Source organism: Delphinus delphis, chromosome 1 (genome assembly GCF_949987515.2).
Source record: "Delphinus delphis chromosome 1, mDelDel1.2, whole genome shotgun sequence".
Classification (NCBI taxonomy): domain Eukaryota; kingdom Metazoa; phylum Chordata; class Mammalia; order Artiodactyla; family Delphinidae; genus Delphinus; species Delphinus delphis.
The window spans coordinates 104586158-104610938 of record NC_082683.1 but is presented as its reverse complement, the minus strand read 5'-3'; the positions used below and the strand labels follow the sequence as shown (position 1 = coordinate 104610938).

At 40.2% G+C, this 24781-nt stretch overlaps 1 protein-coding gene and 1 long non-coding RNA gene across 2 annotated transcripts in view; one reads left to right on the top strand and one right to left on the bottom strand.

Annotated features, from left to right (window-relative positions):
- LOC132435842 (uncharacterized) overlaps positions 1-12158 on the bottom strand; it is a 51428-nt gene extending 39270 nt beyond the window's left edge. Inside the window, exons 1-2 of the long non-coding RNA XR_009521664.1 lie at positions 12011-12158; positions 11430-11489 (exon numbers count right to left, since the gene is read on the bottom strand). This is a non-coding gene — a long non-coding RNA (uncharacterized lncRNA). The remainder of the gene's footprint in view (positions 1-11429; positions 11490-12010) is intronic.
- A 4-nt stretch (positions 12159-12162) lies between these two features.
- The window catches only part of WARS2 (tryptophanyl tRNA synthetase 2, mitochondrial), an 88195-nt gene continuing 75576 nt past the window's right edge, over positions 12163-24781 (top strand). Inside the window, exon 1 of the mRNA XM_060027943.1 lies at positions 12163-12395. Within this exon, the coding sequence (XP_059883926.1) occupies positions 12219-12395 (177 nt within the window). The 5' untranslated portion in view covers positions 12163-12218. The remainder of the gene's footprint in view (positions 12396-24781) is intronic.

The window sequence follows — 24781 nt, the reverse complement described above, 5'->3', positions numbered from 1 at the left end:
TGTCTGCCTCCCCGACCATGATTCTAACATTCCTAACTGTTTGTTATATGTTTACTTTCTATACCCTGGAGACCAGGAAATAGTTTTCTCATACCAAAAATTACATTACAATTGTAAAATGTGCTTAGTTATTTTGTTATTGGAGAAGAGTTGACGATTATTTGAGAAAGATTAAGAATTACTAGAACTCACTAGAACAAGGCTTTATGAAATAATATCTGACCATCTTGGACCTATAAAATTTTTTACAGCCACATGGAAAGATAAATATTGGTTAACTCGCACACTAGCCAAGGTGAAAATCGGACAGCACTGGACACAGGGCCATCAGCATCTTATTCCGAGAACTCACAGCTGTGTTTCAGAGCTGAAACATATGATGGTTGGCCATGTCATTCCACAGTACTGACATCTTCTAAAAGTACTGGATGGCATATGTAAATTAAAATAAAATGAATATTTAATTTCATTTTTAGAATATTTAAAAGTATTTTGCAATTCCCCTGGAGAAACTGCAGGCTCTCTGGACTGTTGCAAAGCCAGGGCTAGCGATCCCTGCCAGGGAAGACGACTGACGCCAGCTGCTTCTGAGAAGTCAGGGATGGTATGAAATGGCACCAAGACGCGTCACTGTCACTTGTTTGATTGGAAAAAAACGAATCAAGCAGTTGACTTCTCCAAGTAGGTACCCGAGCAGTGTTATTGTTCAAAGATTTCTTGAAGGCCTGCATTGCCAATTCAGTGAAAGCCATGCCTAAGCGCTTCCCCCACCATCCCTGACCAATTCCAGCAATGGAAAACCATCTGCATCCTGGCTAAGCCCAGAACAATTGAATTCTCTGTGCAAAAAGTAACCATTCCTCCCACCATTCCTGTGTCCCATCCAAACACTGATGTCTGCTTCAGTCTGCAAGGGACTGAGGGCATAGGCGGTTTCTGCTTTAGTTGTGTGAAAACATAAACTAACATCTGCAACTCACTTTAGAGTTTTCAAAGCATTTTTCCCTCATATATCCTATGTTTATTCTTTATACACAGCCAAAAGTTAGAGGGCAATTAAAATATAATTTTTATATGTACGCAACCTACATTCCCTCCTCAGCCTCTCAAATCAAGTTGAAAATGTCACTGGTGAATATTAATTTGAGAATTGTGGGAACATTTTTGTTTTCTTAGAAATAATAAATTAAAATTGAAAATGATTTTTCAGCCTTCCAAAATGACAGCTTGACTTCAGATGTTTCAAAATTTGCCCAAACTAGTACCTACACTGTTTTATAGTATTCAGTGCAATTAAGCAAGTATTTATTGAGCACCCCCTGTGTGCAGGGCATGTGCCATACAACCTCAGGCAAGGCTGGTGGATGCTCTAGAAGGATCTTAGGAGTCCTTAGGAGAACACAGACAGTCTTGCGATTGGGGTAGGGTATGAGAGACTCTATAAAATATGGGCGCACATGGCGCTGAAGGAAGCACCAGGAGGGGTGCTAACCCCATCTTGGGAGAAAAACATGTCTCATGCGGCTTTACAATAGATAGCCACCACATCTTCACAGTACGTTAAGGAGAAACATACTGTTTGAATTATGGAAAGTGGTGTGAAAGCATCTTGTTTGGGGAAAGCAAATGAAAACATGCATATTTCCCCCTTGGCTTTGTCCACGTTCATCATGTTTTCTTCCAAGTCCCTCCCTTATCTCACCATGAGCTGTGACTCCTCTTGAGCTGTACAGGGTGCTGGCTCTAAACAGATTCATGGGAAAGGGCCTGAAAATGCCTGTGTCATGCCAGGGCATGGGAGGCAGTGAGTGAAGGGACCAGGCAGGGACAGCAGGACAGTGGGGAGAAGGCATCCACAAAACAGCTGGCTCTGGTTAGCAAAACACCCGATGCCAGGGATAGGCAAACCTTGATAAGGATCAGACTACTCAACTGAGATATTACTTTTGGGATTCTCTACTCACCACCCCTCCACTGCAACGCTGTCCTCCAGGCAGGGTTAGATTCCCCTCTCTGGGCCTCCACCGAAACCCTGCTTCCCTCCCTGGTGACATTTGCTTGAGGTGGGGCAATCTGATTCTCTGTTCACTTGTCACCCCTATAAAACTTTAAGTGTGTGTAGTTCAAGACTTTTCTTTCTTTCTTTTTTTTTTTCGGTACGTGGGTCTCTCACTGCTGTGGCCTCTCTCGTTGCGGAGCACAGGCTCCGGACGCGCAGGCTCAGCGGCCATGGCTCATGGGCCCAGCCGCTCCGCGACATGTGGGATCTTCCCGGACCGGGGCACGAACCCGTGTCCCCTGCATCGGCAGGCGGACTCCCAACCACTGCGCCACCAGGGAAGCCCCGCAAGACTTTTCTTTTATCTCCAGCATCTACCACAGTGTGTGGCTCAGAGTATCTCGCAGAAAATATCTTTTTTCTATCTTTTAAATTAAAAAACACTAGAAATCCCCAAAGTAAAATTCCATGGCTTAAAAAACACTACATAGAGATGTAAAAGTTACCCTTTCATATCCTCATTTTTCTTCTGCTAAAACAGATCTATCAATATATATAGTAAATATTGGTTGAGTGAATAAATGAGTGAATAAATAAATCTAAGAGTTGAAGAGGCTGAGGGAAGGAATGTCAGAAGTTAAGCCAACAATCCGAAGGATCTCCCCATCTCAAGATCCTTAACTTCATCACATCTGCGAAGTCCCTTTTGCCATATGTTTCTGGGCTTTAGGATGTAGACATCTCTGGAGTCCATTATTCTGTCTACCATAGAGTCTGTGGAACAGAGAGACAGAAGATCTAAGTCTTACTAAGTCCAGACTCTCCTTCTAAGGAGCACTTTGACCTCATTCACTTTCTTTCTTTGGATCTTAGTTTCCTAAGCCACAAACTGGAGAAATTCATTTAGCAAGTATGTTATTAGTCATGCACTTTCTAAGTTTTAGATACAGGATAAAACAGACAAAAGTCCCTGTTTTTATGATGCTTACATTCTAGAGAATGAGAAAGTAAATTAAGTAAAATATGTTAGATGGTGATAAGCATTGAGGGCTGGTGAGGAGACCAGAGTGTCCAGAGCAGAGCAAGGTAAAAGGAAGGCAATAGGCAAAGGAGTCAGAAAGGGAGGCTGGGATGGAGAATACAGATCATCTGGGCCTTATAGGTCTTGGGAAGGACTTGGGAAGCCACTGGAGGGTTTGAGCAGAGGAGTGACCATGATTTACAATAACACACTTTTTTTTTTTTTTTTTTGTGGTACACGGGCCTCTCACTGTTGTGGCCTCTCCCATTGCAGAGCACAGGCTCTGGACACACAGGCTCAGTGGGCCCAGCCGCTCCGCGGCATGTGGGATCCTCCCAGACCGGGGCACGAACCTGTGTCCCCTGCATCGGCAGGCGGACTCTCAACCACTGCACCACCAGGGAAGCCCAATAACACACATTTTAATGGGTTGCTCTGGCTGCTGGTTGAGAATAAACTGAAGGGGACAAGAACAGATGCAGGGAGACGTGTTAATACCTTATTCCCCTATCTTCACTCCTCTGTACGCCTTTCTATTTGCATATCCATGCTTCCTTTACGCGTGTAGTTATCCCTCTTAAGAGCATCCTGCTCCTCTTTCCAATTTGAAATTCCATTCACCAGTCAGCTCAGTGCTCCTCTCAGAGCTGTCGGGGCACTTGGGGAACTTGGCATCTTTGGGTGAGGAAAGTGGGGCAAATACCCTTCGGAAGCCTGTCCAAGGTCATCCAAATAGTAAATAGTGGACCCAGGGCTGTCCCTAACGTGTGATTTGAAGGAAATTAAAAGATCTTCTTGCTATAAAGACACTTTCCCTGGAATAGTTTGTGTTTGCAGTTTCCCTCATCAAATTGTGATCTGGAAGAGCACAGATAGTATCTTATTCGGCTTTGTGTACTTAGTGCTTAGCGTGGTGGCTGGCACGGGATAGACACCCAGTAAGTTTCTGCCAGATGAGTAAATAACAGAATGTCAGGCCCTGAAGAGTGTGTGTTATTAGCATCATGTTGTCAAACTTCACCCCACCGCCTCCTGGTGTTGAGTGTCAGACAAACGGAAATGTCTAAGAATCTATGAGACCTAGGCTGAGTGTTCTAGGAAGAGAGACTTATTAACAAACGGAGCCACAGCAGGATTGGAGAGGGATTCTCCTAACCCAGTACAGATCAGAGCCAGAGGCCCCCTTCTTTACCTTCCCTCCTTGATTCCCTAGTGGTTCTAAGACAAGAGGGATAAAATAAGTTCTAAAGGGGTGTTATTCTCTGAGGAGGAACCACAGTCCTATTTTGTGTGACCTGTGCCCTAGGCATGTGGATTTTGTTTTTATTTAGGTGACTACAGTGACAATAGAATTGACAGGTGTAGCCGGGGCTGGTGTGGGAGCTGTGCATGTCGACCAGAAGGGATGTCCCAAGAAGTGCATCCTTGTTCTGTCAGGGGCTTTGTGGACTCATATTGAGTGATCTGGTTGCCACTTTTTAGAAATTGGGGGACCTGAGTTTACACTACCATGTCCATGCTCTAGAATGGCACCTATACTATTGTATTTTAGCAAGTTTATAAGAAATCTTCCCTGCAATACTCAAGCTTCTCCATGGTGGAATCCATGTCTTTATCCTCCATGGTTCCCCAGTAACTTAGACAGTCTCAGGTTAACAGTTGGTGGTCAATAAGTGTGGGAAGAAGGTAGGAAGGAAGGGTGGGAGAGAGGCAGGGAAAAATGCTGGCTTTCCAAGTCCTCTGTCTCTGAGGTTTCAGAGTGGGAACTAAGAAACTACAGCCAAGAAAAGAAGGCGGTACATGTGATAACATAGAAGAAGCATTGCATGGTACCTGTAGTGACACAAAGATTACACTTTTAGTCCTTCAGTTTCATGGGCATGCAGTAAGCATACGTTAAATGATTTTTGAATGAGTGAACAGTATGAATCAATAAAAGTAACAGCACATTTGCTGGACAACCTTTACAGTTAAATGATCTCCCATCTCCTCCAGTTCTTACTCTGCCTCTAGGTTCTCTCCCTGGCACCAAATTCCAAACGCCATCTCCCCCTACTCCAATGCATGTGATAATATCAGAAGACTCGTTTTTCCACCTTTGTTTTGGATTTATCATCTAATGATTTTCTCACTAACAACACCCTTCAAGTTAGTCAGTTTGGTTCGATTCCTCCAACACGCTACTCAAGACACAGTTTCTGGATCTTTCACAGATTTAGAATGAAATGATTAAATAGTCACCGAGGTCCCAGTGGGACCATCTGTCAAAACGTGAAGATAGTTCAGCCTATCAGCCTATAGATGTATTTCCAAAGCACTGGGAGATCTTTGGGTTAAACATGTAACACCTGCTTGAGTGTAAGCTTATATAGTTAAGGGCAGGAAGAAACCTTGAACATCATCTGCTTCAACCACTCCCATTTTTTCAGATAAAAAGCAAGTTGAGAGGTTAAGGACTTTTCAGTGTCACTTTACAAGTTATGGCAGAGCTGGGACTGGGAATAAAGTTCAGTACACCCATTGCCTCTTGGGACACAATCTCTTCTCACATAATCTTTCCTCTCTTGCTTCCGGTTGCTTCAACCCTCCTGACGGAAGTTTATCCTCTGAGATGCAAAACTGATATCGACAAATCCTTAAAAAGAGATGCCAGCAAACAGAGAACTTGATGATAAATAGGGAGATGACGCAAGCACAAGGACTGAATCCAGAAATAAATCATATCTTCACATAGTGTTTACTGAAGTTGCATTTTGAATAATTTCCATAGAAATTATTTTACCCACCACAGGAATGTTACTCCCTCCCACAGGGATTTGACCAGACAGAAAGAGAAGCAGAAGGGAAGAAGAGCGGTAATTTAGATTTATATATAAAACATTAGCTGGAACCTAAGTAATAAGCCTCAACTAATCAGAATATTTTATGCATTCTGCCTGTTAGTGGAAAAAGCAAACCACAAGAAAGCAAGCATATATCAGAGATTTAAAAAATGCTTCTAGGGCTTATTTTAGGCTTTACATTTTTTTCCTAATTCCCTGCACTATCTTTAAAATATCCCACTGCACACCTCCCTCCTTCTCCTCACGTGTTCATTTGTTCATTTAATCAATCTGTCAATATTTATTGAGCCCTTTTCTGATGTCCCAAGTACTCTGCTAAGTTAGAGATGAAAACATGGTTTTCCATCAAGTTTAATGCCTGCTTAAAAGTTATCCTAAAAAAAAAAAAGTTATCCTAAGAAGACTGGGAGTTTTTTCACTTTTTTTTTTGTTTTACAGTTATATTTCTAGTTCTATAAATGGATAGTTCTGTACTGAATATTTCCATTTGGCCGTCCAGGTGCACTGTGTACCATTTTGCAACCTGTCGTGTACTTCTTGGGGAGTAGGGGTAAGGACTGACCCTTATGGAGCAGATAAATCATGTTCCTTTGCCCTGGAGTTCAGCAAATGAGAGGAACCAACAGGTCAGAAGATCAGAGTGTGGGAGGAGAGACAGGCAGGGCTATTCCCATTCCCCATACCTGCCAAGCTGTGGATGGACAGTGGCTACATTCCTCTCCTAAAGATCACAGCATCTGTTAGGGAACCCTTCCTAAAACACTTGGATTAGCAACTGTCCTATAAATCATTGTGATTGACAATTACAAAATAATGAGTATATTTCTGAGAAACAACAAAAAGCAGTGTAGTTGGGAGGTAAGCAAACTGCTACCTAAAGTAGCTACAGAGGATGAAAACAGGTCAAGATACTCTTCCCACCTACCCTTTGAAAAGTGATCTTCGAAAAGCCACTTCATGTTCACAGTTGGGTGAGAAAAGGTTCATATTCTCTGTTTTTCGTAAACCTAACCCTGCCGTGCCAGGATGACAAGTAGGCCCAGTTTTATTCGGTTGAGAGTAGCTGCCTGGGGCACAGTCTTGAAAAACTTGTGAGGCCTGTTCTCAATATCTGTATGTCAGTATCTGCCAGGGACACGGGTCAGGGCATATGCTTGAAATATGGATCCTGACTCTAATACCCATCTCTACACTTCTAAATGAGTCTGATTTGGGACAGTTAGATTCTGGGACAAAAACTAGTTTCTAGAATCACAAGAGTTACAATTTATGTCATTTAGCCCTCCTACTTTTTACTCATTTTACACAAGGAAAAGAGGCATATGAAGATTAAACGGTTCACTGAGATCAGGAATGGAACCACCATACAAATTTTCTCCAAATTCATGCTCGTTTCTACTTATTAAGGACAAAAAGTGAAAAAAAAAAATCACTGATTGCAACTGTCAGTTGAGTTTTGGAAAGTCCAAGAGAATCTAACTGGTTAGAGATGGGATTTGACAGAGACAGTGAGGGTAACACCCTCCCTGTTTTTAGAGAGATTAAGCTATCTTTTGGTGTTGTTTTTAGAAAGATCAAGACCTAAGGATTATGTCTGACTTTCAGTGGTCACAGCTAGGATGCTAGAATCACACCAGACAGGTACAGAGTGGGCAGGAATCTGATGTAGTTTGATTACATAGACAAAATAGAAAACAGCTTATCTAAAGACACTCCAGGAAGCTTTTTGGAGACCTTGCTATAGTTCTTTTTGTAAAACATAAATCCAGAAGAGGGAAGCCTACTCACCCTAGTTTTGAAGTAGCTGAGAGCAAAGGGTGGTAATTTAAAAATAGCATGAGTGTGCAGATAACATATGGATCTTGTCTTTAGGGCCATACCACCTGGAAAAGATATGGCATGCAAAGAGAGATAACAAAGTAAGATGTTCCTTCAAAACTTTAATTTGCTCATTGCTAAGCTCCATTTCCTCCATGGAACATATGTCCTAAGACTGTGGGTGGACAGTGGGGATGGGGACATTGGGAAAAACCTCTTACATTCCTCCAAAATTATGCTCTCCATTCTAGATCCATACTTAAATAAGGCAGCAATTCTCTGTCTTCTTTTAAGATCTGTATTCTAATGTTGAAAAGCAGTTTGAAAAAGAGTATGGAGAGAAAACATGAAAAATGAACAGGAATCCCAGGGCCTGCAACACCCCCATATAATCAGTCTTCTTCCTGGTACTGCACACGAAGGATTCTACAAGTAATGGAGTCAGTTGTCTGAAGATCAACAACTGTAAATTATTCACTTATGTCTGCTCTGGCTCTCCCCATCCTCACCACCTTCTCCCAACCCTGATCAAAATGTCTTCATTGTTGTGGAGTAGGAAAGAGTCCTTAAGGTAAGAAGGCGAATCTAGAAAAGACTATGGCATTGGCCCTTAATTTTAAGAAAAAGGTACTCCGAGAAAAATTCTACTTTGCTATCCACATCACCCAGCCTCTCCCTTGATTTTATTTTTTTACCTTCCAGGAAAAAAGTGATAGTAATGCTACCCTTCAAGCACCAAAGCAGCCTTCCCAAAGACCAGATAAGCCTCCTGATTACTACCCTCATACAAAGAAGATGCTACAATTTGCGCTTCCCCAAAAATTACTAGGGAAAAACAGCATCTTTTAATGTCAGGGGTGGAGAGATGAGAGCATCAACCCTTTAAAACTCAGCCATTTAGTTGCTCTGACTTTGAAGCAGGACAAGGATGTGCCCTCAGGTCAAACTGTTCCTTGCTTGGACCAGCCCCAGCCTTAGCTCCTCCAGCTTTACCGTGGTGTCACTTAAAGGAGAGCACTCATCTGGAGATCAAAGTCCTTCCTATTCCTGCTCTTATTTGTTGTGTGATTTTTCATTAAGGTACTTAATATCTCTGGACCAGTTTCATCAAATATAAAATGAGGGGTAGAACTAGAATTAAGCCAAAGGTGTAAAAGAACAATCTCCAAATCATTATTTTTGTTTCCCATGTATTTTAGTGACTCTTGGAAACTATCTCACTCTAAGGGAGACTCTGCCTCAGTGTGATTTAGGTCACAATGAGTCCAGCATAAGACAGTATGGCCAGAGAACTGTGGCTGTACCCCAGATTATGAAGCAAAAGGTTTGCCTTCATTGTGGAATCTCTCCCTCTGTATTTGAAAAACATATTCAATATAAATGAAAGGTCAGAGGTGAATGGATTGTACTTCAAGTAAGTTTTGAACATAGATGCCATCTAGTCTTTGCATTCTGCAAAATTCTTCTTTAAGTGAATAAATGTGTAGGGTAACTCTCCATTACCTTGATCAGCATCTAATACCAACCTGACACTTAGAATTAAATTAGAGAAACAAAATTGGATACTTTGAGACTGGAGGGCTGATTATACTACCAGAGCTAAGAGTGGATTTAAACTCTTTCCTTATCCCATTTAAATCTAACTAGATATAAACTCTCCATTACTGAGGAACAGAGGTGTGTCTGCAGAGGTGGAGGTTCCCCTTGATGTTCTTGGTCAAGGAAACCTAATCCTTTCTTCTGACACACATGGTTGCAATAGAAAGCGTTCCCCAACTGCCAGTCTGGTTTTAATCTATTGTTTCAAGTAAGATGGGATTTTCAGGGAATGTTAAGGAAAGAGCAAAATTACTAGAACTTACTATAAAATAAAACTGTTGATGAGAAATCAAATTTTAAACAAGTGTTCAAAATTCTAAGCATGAACATATGCAGACATACAGTGCATGCTACAAGTATACGAAAATAAAAGGTTTTAATTTTAAGTATATCTAAAGTCTGCTTTCAATACAACATTTACATCTCATTTTACTAAAGCTCTTTGGCTTACCAAATGAGAGCCATGGTAAATATTGCCAGTAAATACAGTGGTGCTTCATTTAAATAACAATGTTGGACAATGAAATATTCCATAAGTGAACTTCCCATGTAATCAAACTAACCCTGCATTATACAAACCTTTAAAATGTTAACCATTTTATATGGAAACTTCTCAAAAGTTACAAATTTTTTCTTTAAAAGGTACACTGAAGAACATCTTTTCCTGAAGATTCAGGGTTAACATTTACAATACTCATTAAAATATGCTGAATATACTGCACTTCTTAGAAGAGCAGAAGATGGTGAGCTTAGATGATGGTGAGCTTTTTCGTGATACTTTTGCCAACACCAAAAGGTTTCGGACCGCCATTGTAAAAAAGTGCAAAAGCAGACAAAACTAGCTTGCTTTTAATAGGTCTAGTGTCTTTTCTGCTGTCAGCTGTCCCTTCTGGCTAAAAGCATACCAACCTGTCAATTAATTGCTTACTGTGTCAAAATAAAATTTAGATTTAAAAGATGTGCCTACTTTGTGCAAGGTACTGTACTAGGTGCTAGGGAAATGTAAGAAACGCAAGAGAAATCATCATGCTGGCTGAATGACAAGAGTCACCAGGTCACCACTGTGGTGGGAAACACAATTTATTCTAAGTTTGAAAATAACTTTTTTTTTTGAAGTACAGTTGATTTACAATGTTGTGTTAGTTCCAGGTGTGCAGCAAAGTGATTCAGTGTTATACATATATATATATACACACTTTTTCAGATTTTTTCCCTTATAGGTTATTTAAAAATATTGAGTATAGTTCCCTGTGCTATACAGTAGTTCCCTGTGAAAATAACTTACTTTAAAAAATATAGATATTGAAGTGATTACACACAGCTGTCCTGATATACATTCTTCAATGGGAGTGTCTTGGAAATATCTCCCATGAAAATATTATCAGTCATGTATGTGAGTCTTCGGAGATAAAAGACTAAACTTACTGCTTGAGTAAATAAAGTGCGCAGGCCCTGTGACAGCTTTCTGTCAAAACCCTCATATCATTGCTAGGCTTTATCTTATAATCCAGGTGGCTGAGGATGTCAGAAGTCTAATCTTGCTAATTCCTAGGGTCATCAAATCTAATTAATATATCTGTAAAAAACTATTTTAATGCTTTGCTGTATATATGAGTGCAAAACATTTAGGCATTTATAAAACTGCATGTTTACAAGAGATACCTTGTATCTTTATAAAGATCAATCATCACTTCCACTGGCAGGGTCTCTTTCCTGGATTTCAGTAATACCTCATTTGGGGGGCTTTTAAACATTATTTGGCTACTCCTTTCAATTTCCATCATCCGACTACTTTTATTCCACAAACTGTACCTTGTAGTCTCAAAAGATTTCCTTGGATTCAGTTACCATCTGTTTTGTAGCTCAGACCTCTCTCCTGAGGTCCAGACTTATCTAATTAGTGTCATATTTGGAAGTACTACAAGCACCTCAAATTTAAAAGAGACAAAACCAAACTGATTAGTTTTGTTGAAGAATGGCATTTGATTTCCTTAGTTTTATCCTTAGTTTTGTCCTCATTCCTACAATTCCTTCCCTGCTTATTTCTGTATTACATCACTTATGCTTGAACTTCACCAGTACTATGTGCCACTCTTAAGAGATTTTTACTGTATGTTTTTAATTGATAAATTGATAAGTTTTGTCTTACCTTGTTAGATTTCAATTCCATTAAGAGTAACAGCATCCTTACTGCATTTATCTCCTACCTCTTCCTAATGAATAAATACAACAAAACACATAAAGGAATTCTGACGAATCTCTCCCAATTATATTTTTACTGATAGATTTTTGGGTGCACTAACAGAAGTAGGAGTACCATGTTAACTCTTCCCATAATTTAAGGCAAAACTCTGAACAGTTTCTTCTATCAAGTGTCATCTTCTTTCTGAAGCCTTCCTTGGACCAGGCTGAAGCACCACAGTCACAACCACCCCACCTCCCCAGTCTCGGCATTTGCTTCTTTTAACACCTCAAACAGTGCATCATTTATTTATCTGCTATCCCATTAGCCCGTGCACAACTTGAAGGCAAGATATACCTTTCTTTGCACCTTCAGTACCTAGCAGATGGCAGGGTTCAACAAACGTTTGCAGATAGAATGCATTAAAGAGGCCACATAGGTCTCAAAAGACCACTTACTGCCCTCTAACAGGATTGGGGAGGTCCCACTCCTAGAGAAACTTCTTAAAAGCTTGCCTCAGGACGGCCAGGATACGAAAGGCAACTCACTTGACTTTCTTCCAGTTTAAAAAACACTGCTACTAATATCCTCGTAGGAGACTGTCCCTTCACGAAACCTGCGCAAATATTAGGTCTCCAGGGCAAATACTAAAGCCAAGCCCCACCCAGTTCCTGACCCCGCGACCCGCGCAGCGAAGACCGGACGCCCCCAGGCACTGGCACAAAGGCCCGCCCCCCCCCCCGAGGGCAAGTGCGCATGCGCAACAAGCAAAACCGCTGCGAATCTCGGACGTCCTCTCTGAGCAGATGTCACTCAAGACTAGACGGCTCCGCCCTTCTCAAGATGGCGCTGCACTCAATGCGGAAGGCGCGTGAGTGCTGGAACTTCATCCGGGCACTTCATCAAGGACCCGAAGCTGCTCCCGCTCCCCAGGTAACCGAAGCTGGCCCTTCTTCCACTAGTTTCCCATCCCGCTAGGTCCTTCTCATCCCTCTTTCCTTCCTCCGTTTGCTTCTCCCTTCCCGTTTCCTCTGGAGACTACCAAACCCTTCGGCTCCTAAGGTCGATTTGCCTAAGACTGCCTTCCTACTCGGAGCGTGGCGACGTTGCAAGGATTCGCGGTGACGTAACGCGCCCCTGGTGGGAGGAACGCGCCGCCGCTTACCCACTTAGTCTCAGCCCCTCCCCCTCTGAGCACCCTGAGAGCGCCGCACCTCCGCTCTTGCCCGGCAACGCGGGGAGCCCAACAGTGTGTGAAGTTATACGATACCAGAGGTTCGGTCCCTCCGGCACTGCACACCTTGTCTTGATCCCGTTGCTGCTTTTACTCTCCTTTCCCTAATAGCAAGCCAAGGGTCCAGCGGAGAAATTAGAGAAGATGTCTCGTTAGGAATCGACCCGTTTAAGTAGGTGCACCCTCTTGACGTCCTCCCTCAGGCAGTGCGGTACTTGAGCAAGTGTCAGTGCATCTTCCACTCTGATTTCTCCTCATTACCGCGAAGTAGACCTGTATCTAGGAGGTTCTATGAAAGAATTTCAGCAAGCTGCCAAAGGCGTCGTCCTGTCCTGGCAGCACTCCTGTTACCATTATTCTGTAGTGTTGAGAGCATGGACACGGCCTTTAACCCATCCCGTCAGTATTTAGAATTTTACCCTCATAGCAAAAGGGAAAAACAAACAAAACAAATATATATATATTTGTTTATATATATAATATATATATATTATATAATATATATTATATATAATATATATATATGTGTATATATATACACTCTTTCACTTATGCAGATTTTTACTTCACCCAGACATTTACTAAATGTCTTGCAAGTGCAATCTCAGTGGTAGGCACTTTGCCATACATCTCTTGGGAGATAGCTCCTGGGAACTAGGGAGATCTTAGGGATTCTGTGACTATTAGGTGATTTCCTGGATTTTGTATGGTAACTGGTGTATTAGAGCACTAGACTGAAAGTTAGGAAACTAAAAGTCCAGGGATTTGTCTGCCACTTGCTAGCTGTGTGGCATGACAAGTCATTTAATCTCGCTGGACTTATTTTCTTTAGCAAAATGGGTTGGACTGATTGACAGTGTTCCTTCAAGCTTTGGAAAATCTATGGCTTCATGATTGTGAAGCCAAAGTAAAGCAGTGAGATTAATTATGAAAAACAAGATTTAAGTTCAACTTGTTATTTTAATCATCCCATAAATTACTTAACTTTATGTACCTAAGTGTCCTTCACTGATATGGGCCTCACAAGATTCTTGTAAGGATAGAGGATATTACGCTTGAAAGTTATTTGTCAAAACAACTATTTAAATGTTGTTTGAAATTTCAGGCAGCATTGTTAGGTAAAAATTGATTCAAAATTAGATAAATACATCAAATACTCCTCTCTTTGAAGTTTGAGGTTGGATTCTACAGAACCAGAATTGGTTATTATATTTATGGCTAATAGTAGCATATTAGAACCTGTGGATTCAGAGTAACTAAGTCTTATTTTTTTATTTTTTATTTTTTTGCGGTACGCGGGCCTCTCACTGCTGTGGCCTGTCCCGTTGTGGAGCACAGGCTCCGGACACGCAGGCCCAGCAGCCATGGTTCACAGGCCTAGCCGCTCCGCGGCATGTGGGATCCTCCCGGACCGGGGCACGAACCCATGTCCCCTGCATCAGCAGGTGGACTCTCAACCACTGCGACACCAGGGAAGCCTTATTTTTTTTTAATTGGAGTATAATTGCTTTACAATGTTGTGTTAGTTTCTGCTGTAGAACAAAGTGAATCAACTCTATGTGTGTGTGTATATATATATATATATATATATATATATATATATATATATATCTCCCCTCTGTCTTGAGTCCCCCCCACACACAAAGTAACTAAGTCTTAGACCCAAACTTCCTCTTGTAACAAACTCAAGAGTTGAGGATGTCATAAGAAGTAGAGAATCAAAAAGAAAAGAAAAACAAACTACAGCCCACTAATGCTTGTCCTAGGAAGTTTAGGGCATTAAATCATTATAAATGCTAAAGAATAGAATTCTTAAATCTCTACTGTTGTTTCAGTGGCATTTATGAATACAGTTATCTTAAGCAACTGTTAATCTAGATGGTATCAAGTTGTAGAATTTCCAGAACAGATTAGTGTTTCAAAACCTTTAATTTAGCTTTGAGTAGAATATGAATTAAATGTAAGCAAGAGCACTTCTTAAAGCATAGTTCTACATATAAATTAAAAATTTTTTTTTATTGAAGTATAGTTGATTTACAATGTTGTGTTAGTTTCTGGTGTACAGCAAAGTGATTCAGTTATATATGTATATATATTATTTTCATGTTCTTTTCCCTTATAGATTATTGCAAAATATTGAGTATAGTGCCGTGTGTTACACAATAGGACCCTGTTGTTTATCTATTTTATATATAGTAGTTCGTATCTGCAATCCCAAACTCCTAATTTATCCCTCCCCCACCCCCTATAATTTTCAGTCATTAAAAATGATGGTTTGAAAGACTAGTGCAGTCTTTTGAAAGACCAATTGAGAAAAGATATAAAATTGCATTCATAGTGTAACTATAATATTATATTTGCAAATAAATATTTATATAACTATATGTACAAGAGAAAAAAAGACTGGAAGGAAACAACTATTCTTAACATTTTTTGTTTCTCTTTGGTTTTCCTAAATAGTGGATTAAAAGTGATTTAAGTTTTCTTCTTTAAGCTTGCTGTATTTTTCACATGTTCTAAGTTGAAGATATATCACTTTCAGACCCAGAATAAAGTTCTAAAACATAAATCTTCAGATAATGTATAGTCATTATATCATCTGTGATATTGTAGCTCTCTGAGAGAGATATTTACTTTCCCACAGTGCTATTATTAAAATGGCCTTAGAAAAGTTATTAAAATGGCTTTGGAAAACTAAAAATTTATGGCCATTTTTCCTGTATGTATCTTCTTTTTCTCTTGAAAAGCTTCCTTTGAAGTCAAAGAGATTTTGTGAACAGATGCAGAAATATGTGAAGGAAGAATTGGATCCTTAAACCAGATGCATTAGACATTTTTATGATATCTCATAACCTTTGTAGAAAACAAAAATTATTTTGCAGGGGTGGAAAGAAATGTATATTTATCACATGAGTGATTCTATCAAAAACTAACAAATAGCAATTTGCTTGTTATTAGTTTTGGCTGCACCAGTTACTCCCTGAGGTGAAAAGCAAAAGCGTATGAGCCACAGCAGTACTTTGCTAGAGTAATGCAATTCCTAGGTTGTTTTCATGTTTCCTTAAAAAAGCAAAATCTTGGGTAATAAGCTTGGCATTGGGGACCTTTAGTTATCTCAAGAGCAGGCTTTTGCCCCTCAAGGCTAAATGTAGAATCAAGTTTAAAATAAAAACTAGAGAGAAAACAGAAATAAAAGTGTATCAAGGCATACTCATTATGAGATGTCTACAATTTATATGAAAGTGATTTATTTTGCCAGGTGTTACCTCACAGAAAACCGCTGAGGTCTGACAAGACGAGAGTAGTCACAGAGTCAGAGGAATGAAGATCTGACATGTTATGTTTAAACGATAATGGCGTTAGGTAAATTTAAGCCTGTCATCATTGACCAAACACAGAATCCAGACTTCTTTAAGCACTAACTCATGATTGTATTGTGCAAAGAGTGAAATATTGACGATTAGAAGACTTTTGCAAGAATATTTGTAATCATTCAGGTGCAGTGTAAAGTGTCCACATTTTTATCACAGTTGGACAACACACTTCATTATTAGCTGCCCCAACCTGGGTTTGGCCAGTATTAACATACTGTTTCTACTGTTTATGGCCGCAAAATGTAGCCATTCAACGAAGGAATTGTGCCTGCAAAAAAATAGGCAATGTATTAAATTTTTTATCTTGTATTTAGTTCTCACAACAAGGCTTTTTAAAAAATTGCTCTCTTTTTTATAGCATTGTTTTAATTTTAAAATAATTTGAGATACACAAAATTGCAAAATTAGTACAGAGTATTCCTGTATACCCTTCACCAGGCAGCTTCTTCTTGCACAATATAATACAATTATCAAAGCCAAGAAATTAACTTGGGACAATTTCAAATTTCACCAGTTTTTCCACTAGTCTCCTCCTGGTTTATGATGAAATCTGGGATCCCATATTGCATTTAGTTGTCACGTCTCCTCCAATCTATGGCAATTCCTCAGTCTTTCATGACCTTGGCCTTTTTGAAGAGAAGTGGTCCGTTATTTTATAGAATGTCTCTCAATTTGGGTTTGTCTGATGTTTTCTCATGATTAGACTGAGGTTATGGATTTTGGCAAGAATACTCCAGCAGAGATACTGTTCACAACACGGCTTTAAGGCAGGTATTAAGGCCTATTTTAAACATACGGAAAAAAAGTAAAAGACCTTATTTTAAACATATGGAAAAAAAGTAAAAACATATTTTACCTTTTAGTTAAGTGAAAGCTAATTAATTATGGAATTAGGATGGGAAAATTTACTGTTGGCATTTCACTCCATATTTTGCAATTATAATGTGTTATTATAGGTTTCTGTGATCTTACTGCATTAAACTGGGGTAATGTTCCCAGTGACTTTTCCCTTAGCTTTTCTCTGCCTTGTATTGTTCATCCAACGTGCAACATGAGCTACTCAGCCTGGAAGGCTATCAGGAGCTGCTATGGCCATCTGGGAATTTTACTAGTTGCTAACTGTGCCAGTTTGATCAGGCTACCTCATCTCTCTGTGCTTTTCTTAAATAAGGTTGTTGCGTGGATCCACTCTAAAGCTCCTTTTAAGCTTAGTCTATGAGTCCATTTGTTTAAAATGCTTTTTAGGTTGATCTTTCCTTGTGAACTGACTTAGCTCATTCAAAACAATAATTATTTCAATTTGGAAATCTCTTTGCATAGCTGATGGAAACTACTGATGGTAACTGCTGAAAATATAGAGGAGGAACAGTCGATAAATGCTGAGCATTTATGCTAGCAAGTCTTATGGCAGCCACAGCCAGGAAATTATGAAGAGGGTGAGGCTGCTGACCCCCAGATCCTTTCTCAGTATATCTGTTGCATGGCTGCAGGTTACAGAACAGTCCGCGGAGGCTTACGCATATATATAGGACATATATATTTGTATATTTAAGCCTGTATGCATGCATATCCCTGTGTCTTTCAGAGAAGGAGCTAACATTTAGCTAAGGCTTGTTATGTGCTAAGGCTTCTTGCTATGTACTATACACACTTTATCTTATTTACTTCTCACAAAAATCCTGTGAATATTATTCTATCCATTGTATAAAACAGGAAACAAAGGCTCTGAGAAATTATTTAGTAATTATAAATTATTCTGGTAATTTTCCCAAGTCAGAGAGCTAGCAAATGGCAGTGCCAGGATTCACACTCAGCCTTGCCTGTGCTTTTCCCACTCGACCAGTAGTAGTCTCTTATCAAATAAAATCTTATGTGAATCCCTCTTAGATAAAACAGATAAAAGTAGAGCTTTTCTGATTTAAGGAATAGAAAAGTAGCTACAGCCCTGCTTGCTTGGCCCCTCCCAGCCCCGCCTACCACCTTCCCTCCACATACAACCAGGGACCACCGAGATGGTGCCACACAGTGTTGGACTTCTTAAGATGAAGTTTGAAAAATACTTCAGCTTCCTTAACATCCTACTGAGTTTGTTGGCTTAGGACCACGTATGACGGATGGATTATTTTTAAGGAGCTACTCTGTAAATGAGTAGTTTGGGAGTACTTACTTTGGTATGTATGTATTTTATCAATAAAATGCAACCTTTCTTCGTTTATCTTAAGCTATGAGAGAACTTGAGATAATAGCAATCAGTTTTCTTTCCTTCCTTCCTTCCTTTCTAACTTCTTTCTTTCATTCCAAACACAGCTTACTTCTGCATAATATGCTGATGTTTGTGCACAAAGATGATGCTATGGACCACTCCGTCACTATTGTGACGAACCCGGCCTCGAGTCTCCTCCCAGAGAGCACTTACTCCAGTTCTGCTCTTGACTCTGTTTTACCACCACCAATCAGGGGTTCAGGAATTTCTCTTCTAGAGACTGCAGCATGAGGCCTGAGCCTTCTTCCTGAATTTCCACAGGAGAAATGTACTCGCTTAGGATAGAAGCTGCTCTGGCCACGTGAGACACTAGAGGCAGAGAGTTAATTTATAGGCACAGAGATGATACACCGACTCCAGCTTGACTGAATTTAACTCTGCTCAGCCATTTACAGTTTTCTCTATATATCATTTCTTAGCAATACCCTATCTTTTATTCTCAGTCAAAGGCTTAACACTTTTTCTTAACTTCCCTGCTTACTGAACAAAGCAAGGTCATACCTAGGTTCGTACCGCCCCATCACCTGACTTCTAATGGTCCTGTAATCATTTATCAAAATTCGTCTACAACTCTCTTTTTTCTTGGCACTCAGCCTTCCTTGCGTTGAACCTACTTCTGGTTGGCTAAGAACTGCCTTTTTTGTTTGTTTTATTTTGTTTTGTTTTATTGGAGTATAGTTGCTTTATAATGCTGTGTTAGTTTCTGCTGTATAGCAAAGTGAATCAGCTATACATATACATATATCCCCTCTTTTTTGGATTTCCTTCTCATTTAGGTCACCAAAGAGCACTGAGTAGAGTTCCCTGTGCTATACAGTAGGTTCTCATCAGTTATCTGTTTTATACATAGTGGTGTATATATGTCAATCCCAATCTCCCAATTCATCCCACCCCCCTTCCCCCCATGGTATACATACGTTTGTTCTCTACATCTGTGTCTCTATTTCTGCTTTGCAAATAAGTTCATCTGTACCATTTTTTCTAGATTCCACATATATATGTTAATATATGACATTTGTTTTTCTTTTTCTGACTTACTTCACTCTGCATAACAGTCTCTGCATCCATCCATGTCTCTGCAAATGGCACAGTTTCGTTCCTTTTTATGGCTGAGTAATATTCCATTGTATGTATGTACCATATCTTCTTTATCTGTTCCTCTGCTGATGGGCATTTAGGAGAATTGCCTTTTTGATTGCCCTTTTGTCTCTTCAAAAGCACAGTCGAGCTACCCTGATTTCTAACCAACAGAGGTTCTCACAACTTCCACTTTTACATTCCCTGCCCTCTAGGCTGGGACACCAACCTGGGGACAGACAGAGATGTCAGTTTCTCCACCACATTCCTGTCCTGGTGTTCTGGCTGTGACTCTATAGTGCCAGGCAGCTCCATCATGGATGGAGCCCTAAATGACCTTGTTTAAGGTTCTTGGGATAATAGTTGTAGATTTTTCATCAAGGCATTCAAAAACATAAAATAAAATAACAAATCTCACCTTGTAAAGCATTTTCAAGTGGAATCTATTATTTCCATTAATAATAATATTCTGTTCTAATACAACACTTTGTAGTTTTCAGAATGCTTCACATATTCTCATTTAATCCCGAGGACACAGTGTTTCACTGTTTAGCCATCTAAAATTTTTACTCATTGATTAAGTTTTCATTATATCTTCCCATTTTTTTTACCAGTTTTATAGTGATGATGAATCTAAATAAGTAAATATCACTATTCTTTAAAGTTTTAGTTCAGTGGATATTATTTTCTTATTTGTACTAAAATTGAATTAATGTTTAATTCATTTTTGGGCACTGATCTGATAGGACTGTGATAATTTCAGTTATTACTAAATACGATGATGACAGGGGGAGATGGTACCAGCACATATTTGTAGGATGCTTACCATGTACCAAGCACGGTTTGAAGCACTTGACATGCATTAGCTTATTTAATCCTAACAGCCCAATGAGGTGAGTGTTAATATTAGCCCCATTTTGGGCTTCCCTGGTGGCGCAGGGGTTGAGAGTCCGCCTGCTGATGCAGGGGACACGGGTTCGTGCCCTGGTCCGGGAGGATCCCACATGCCGCGGAGTGGCTGGGCCCGTGAGCCATGGCCGCTGAGCCTGCGCGTCCGGAGCCTGTGCTCCGCAACGGGAGAGGCCACAACAGTGAGAGGCCCGCATACTGCCAAAAAAACAAACAAACAAATATTAGCCCCATTTTATAGATGAGGATACTGAGATGGTAAATAACTCACCCAAGGTCACATAGCAAGTATTAGAGCCGAGATGTAACCCCAGGTAGTCTGATTCCAAACTCTGTGTATTAAGTGTAATAAAATACGTTAAATTCCAAAACAAATTACCCATGTTAATATGCTGATAACTGCCATGCAAACTTTCAAATCTGTTCCATGAAAGCCATTTATATATCTTGCCATGGTGACATGCAGAGTAGAAATTAGAAATCATCCTTTGTTGTTGCTGTTCCTACAGTCTTGTTTGGCTCAATGAATTGTGAGAAAGGAGCAAAGCTGCCTTGTAAATTTATCTCCGTGTCTTTATTTGGCTACTGCCACTAGGATTACCCTGTGTAAAATAAGGGCTTTTAACACATAAGTCCCAAGGTGCATGCAGGAAGTTGTATTTATACACAGTCTATAGCTAAAAGGTCAACCTGTGCACCGCTTTGCAGGCAGAGGGAAGGTGGTGAGTGCTGAAGCTTACGGATGGCCAGGGGACCACTATCTAGGGTCTAGTTGGGATTTATAGCTAGAGTACTTTCTTCAAAAGTAACAGAGGTGCAAAGTGAGAAGATGGGAAAGATTAAATTAATTAGTGTTGTGGGCCATTTCAACAAGGGATAAGTAAGAATTTTATTCTAAAAGATTCTCATTCCAAAAGGTCTTAGACGAGTCTGTAATTAATTGAGTTAAAGTGAATTATTACCAATTACTACATTAATTGGGATGCTGTTGAGCCTTTACAATTAGCAACAATGAACACTGAGTTTATTTTATACTCCAGACAAAGGGCTTCTCATGAACATTTCCTATACTCCCATGAACATTTCCTATACTCCCATGAACTTTGCATAGACCATGCTATTTTATATTCATTCAGCCTCACTCTTACTATATTACTTTGGGCCCCTTTTGGGAAAATAGGAGAATGTAATTGTGAAGGGAAATGGAGCTGTTTACTTAAATCCCTGATTTGAATTCCTGTCCTCCCATGGGGAGAATGTTCTGAGCAGCCAGTTAATAAATTTGCTGGAAGAGAGAAGAGCCTCTTGGGCTGGGGGTAAGTGTGTAGCATGAAAGTGGAGTCCCGAGGGAGATGTTAAGGACCAGACTACGTGGAGCCCTTGCCAAATCCGGGGAGAGAGCCAGGTTGGCCCTCTGTGGTTACTGGGTACCTGGCCATCTTTGTTGTGAAGGGAAGTCCTTCTGTGCAGGCAACGTTGGCTTCTCCCATGGCTGGCATGTTTCCAGACACCCTCATGCCACCAAGCTGTGAAACTCAGTAAACCAGAGAAGCAAGTGTCTAGAGGATCAACAGTCACATCAACATCATACTTGTCTTTTTATTTATTTATTTATTTATTTTGGCTATGTTGGGTCTTCGTTGCTGCGCGCGGGCTTTTGCTAGTTGCGGTGAGCGGGGGCTACTGTTCGTTGCGGTGCGCGGGCTTCTCATTGCGGTGGCTTCACTTGTTGTGGAGCATGAGCTCTAGGCACGCGGGCTTCAGTAGTTGTGGCATGCGGGCTCAGTAGTTGTGGCGCGTGGGCTAAATTGCTCTGCGGCATGTGGGATCTTCCCAGACCAGGGCTTGAACCCATGTCCCCTGCGTTGGCAGGTGGATTCTTAACCACTGTGCCACCCGGGAAGCCCTGTACTTGTCATCTTAAAGTTGACTGACTTCTTACTAAGAGAAAGTATGGTAGAGCAGATGGGGCATGGCTTTTGGGATCAGTCAGGCCTGGCTCCACTACATGCTTTCTTGTCTGTACAGTATTAATAGTAATACTCACATGGTAAGAACTTAATGTGGATTCGAGATTCTGCCATATGTGTAAAGGCCCTTGGCCAGTGCACAGCACCTAGTGAGTCCTCTGTGCTTGATGACGATTATTTCTTCAATAACACATAATTCTCCTCAGCAGCCTTTCTTTCCTCTACCCTTATCAATCTTAATAACTTTTGATTCCTCCCATGCCCACACTATCCTCCCCCCAACCTGCAAAATAAAATCAGTCTGACCAGATGAACCTCCCAAAAGCAGTGTGCTAATTATGTTGTTCCCTTGCTCAGAACCTTTGGGGGCTTCTCATAAAGCTTAGACTCCTTATGCCCCCACCTTCAAGACCTTCCACAGCCCAGATCCAAAATACCTCTCTAGGCCATTGCTGTCCTACATGGATCCTATGCCCTGGAGTTAAGAGAATTTCCAAGTTTGCTCAGAGCTGTTTCCTTTTGCTTCTTTGTTAACGTCACTGTCTCTTCTTGGAAAGACCTTTCTTCCCATTCTGATTGGTCTGTATGCCACCATTCTTTAAAATAAAAAACAAGCAAACAACAAAAACAAAACTCATAGGTTCCAGAAAACTTTGTTCTTAAGCTGGAAATGATTGCTCCCATTTTGAAATTTTACAGGGCTTTGTACCTTTCTTATAGAAATTAACAAATCCTGCCTTATATTCTCTCTGTTTATAGACATTTGCTTTAGCACAGATGGAGAGCCTGGGTTTTTTTTGTTTTGTTTTGTTTTTTTGTTTTTTATTTAGACCTTTTGTGAACACTGCAGCAGGAAATAGTTTATGATACACACGTTGTTCCACAGGTGCAGCCTCAGGCTGCCACTCAGCAGGCCGACCTTACCAGGGGAATGTTCCTGGAGGCCACCCCCAGTTGTGAAAGACGGAACAGGAAGAATTCTTCCTGTTGAGCCCCGGCTATGATAACGAAATGTGAGAGAAAATGAGTTATCACTTAAACCTTTGGCATAATAATTCCTGTAATAGAAAGAGGTCAATAAGTATCTATTGAGTGAATGAATTCAGTGAAAAATAAATCTAATAAGGCATGAGAAAGTTCATACCATTGGCATTTAGCCTATTGTTAATTTAAACCACACACTTTTGTGTATATTTTTATGTATTCAAATACAGAAGATTTTCAATGTTCGCTGCAGTTAGTAAGTGATCTTCTTATTGCCTAAAGTATCCAGATGTTTATAAGTGACTGGGAGATAATACTGGTTTCATTTCAATAATTTTCCAAGTAGGCTGTGAATTTCCAACTTGTTGCTATAACTGACTTTTACAGTCACTCTGGCCCTAATTGTATTTTTCATAGGTGTATCTAACTATACTGGGGTTTGCTACCTCTATATATTATACTAAAGTTTGTAGACTGAGGATTAAGATGAGAAGTTTTTAGTTTGACCTTAGTTTTGCCTCAAGAGGCTGTCTGGGTCAATAAATGTGCATATTATCTATACAACAACCGACATCGTGCTTTATCCAGAGTGTGCTTTCAACGCATGAAGGAAGTAAAAGGCTCATTTATTGTGGCAACATTGCCTTTTTTCTTAGTTGTTCATCTTAAGTCCCTTTAAAGCAACCTGTGAAGGCATGCCTAGGACCTTTGCTCTATAGATTTTGGTATGCTCTGCAGAGATATAGAAAACAGCCCTAAGTCTCACTGCACTGTTCTACTGTGTAGACAGGCCATTTGTAAGCTTCCCATCTAGTGCTATTTCATTTTTCTTTGCACCATGATAAGAGAAGAGTAGTATGATTGAAGAATTTATGTCTACAGTACAAAGAACTTACATTTTCTTCTTTTAAAGTGGCCTAGTGGCATTTTAGTAGTTAAGGAAAGTTTATTGTCATGCTTGCTTACCAATTTATCATTTACATGTTTAATAAAACCCGAAATCAACCTAGCCTAATCATAGAACGGTTATAGAATGTCATGTCTGTTAGACGGGATTTGATTGCAGCATCTTCCTGGTAAGTCCGTGACTATAGTGGCCAAACATCTTGTTAAACCCAGAACCAGTTGTACCCATCAATCTTTAAAATGTCTTGGAAATTCCAATGTTTCAGCATCCACATGACATCTCCCACATTGTTTTTCACATTCTAAAATGGAACAGAAATTCTTTAGCAGACCATGTGTCCTTAATTTTGATTGAGAATATATTAACATATCTATGACTCAAAATAGACACACAGCTTATCCCTTCATCTTATTTTTCTGTCTAAATAGCAGACTTTTGGTCAGTCTTCCATGACTCCTGTCTTCCTGAGAGTCAGATGCCTGCCTTTACACGGACTGTGGAGGTAGGGTCATCCAGCTTCCATGTGGACCACATGTTAGAAGGTATGGGGAGAGAGAGGAGTGGCTCTTCCAAAAAAAGTAACAAAGCCAAGACCACTGAG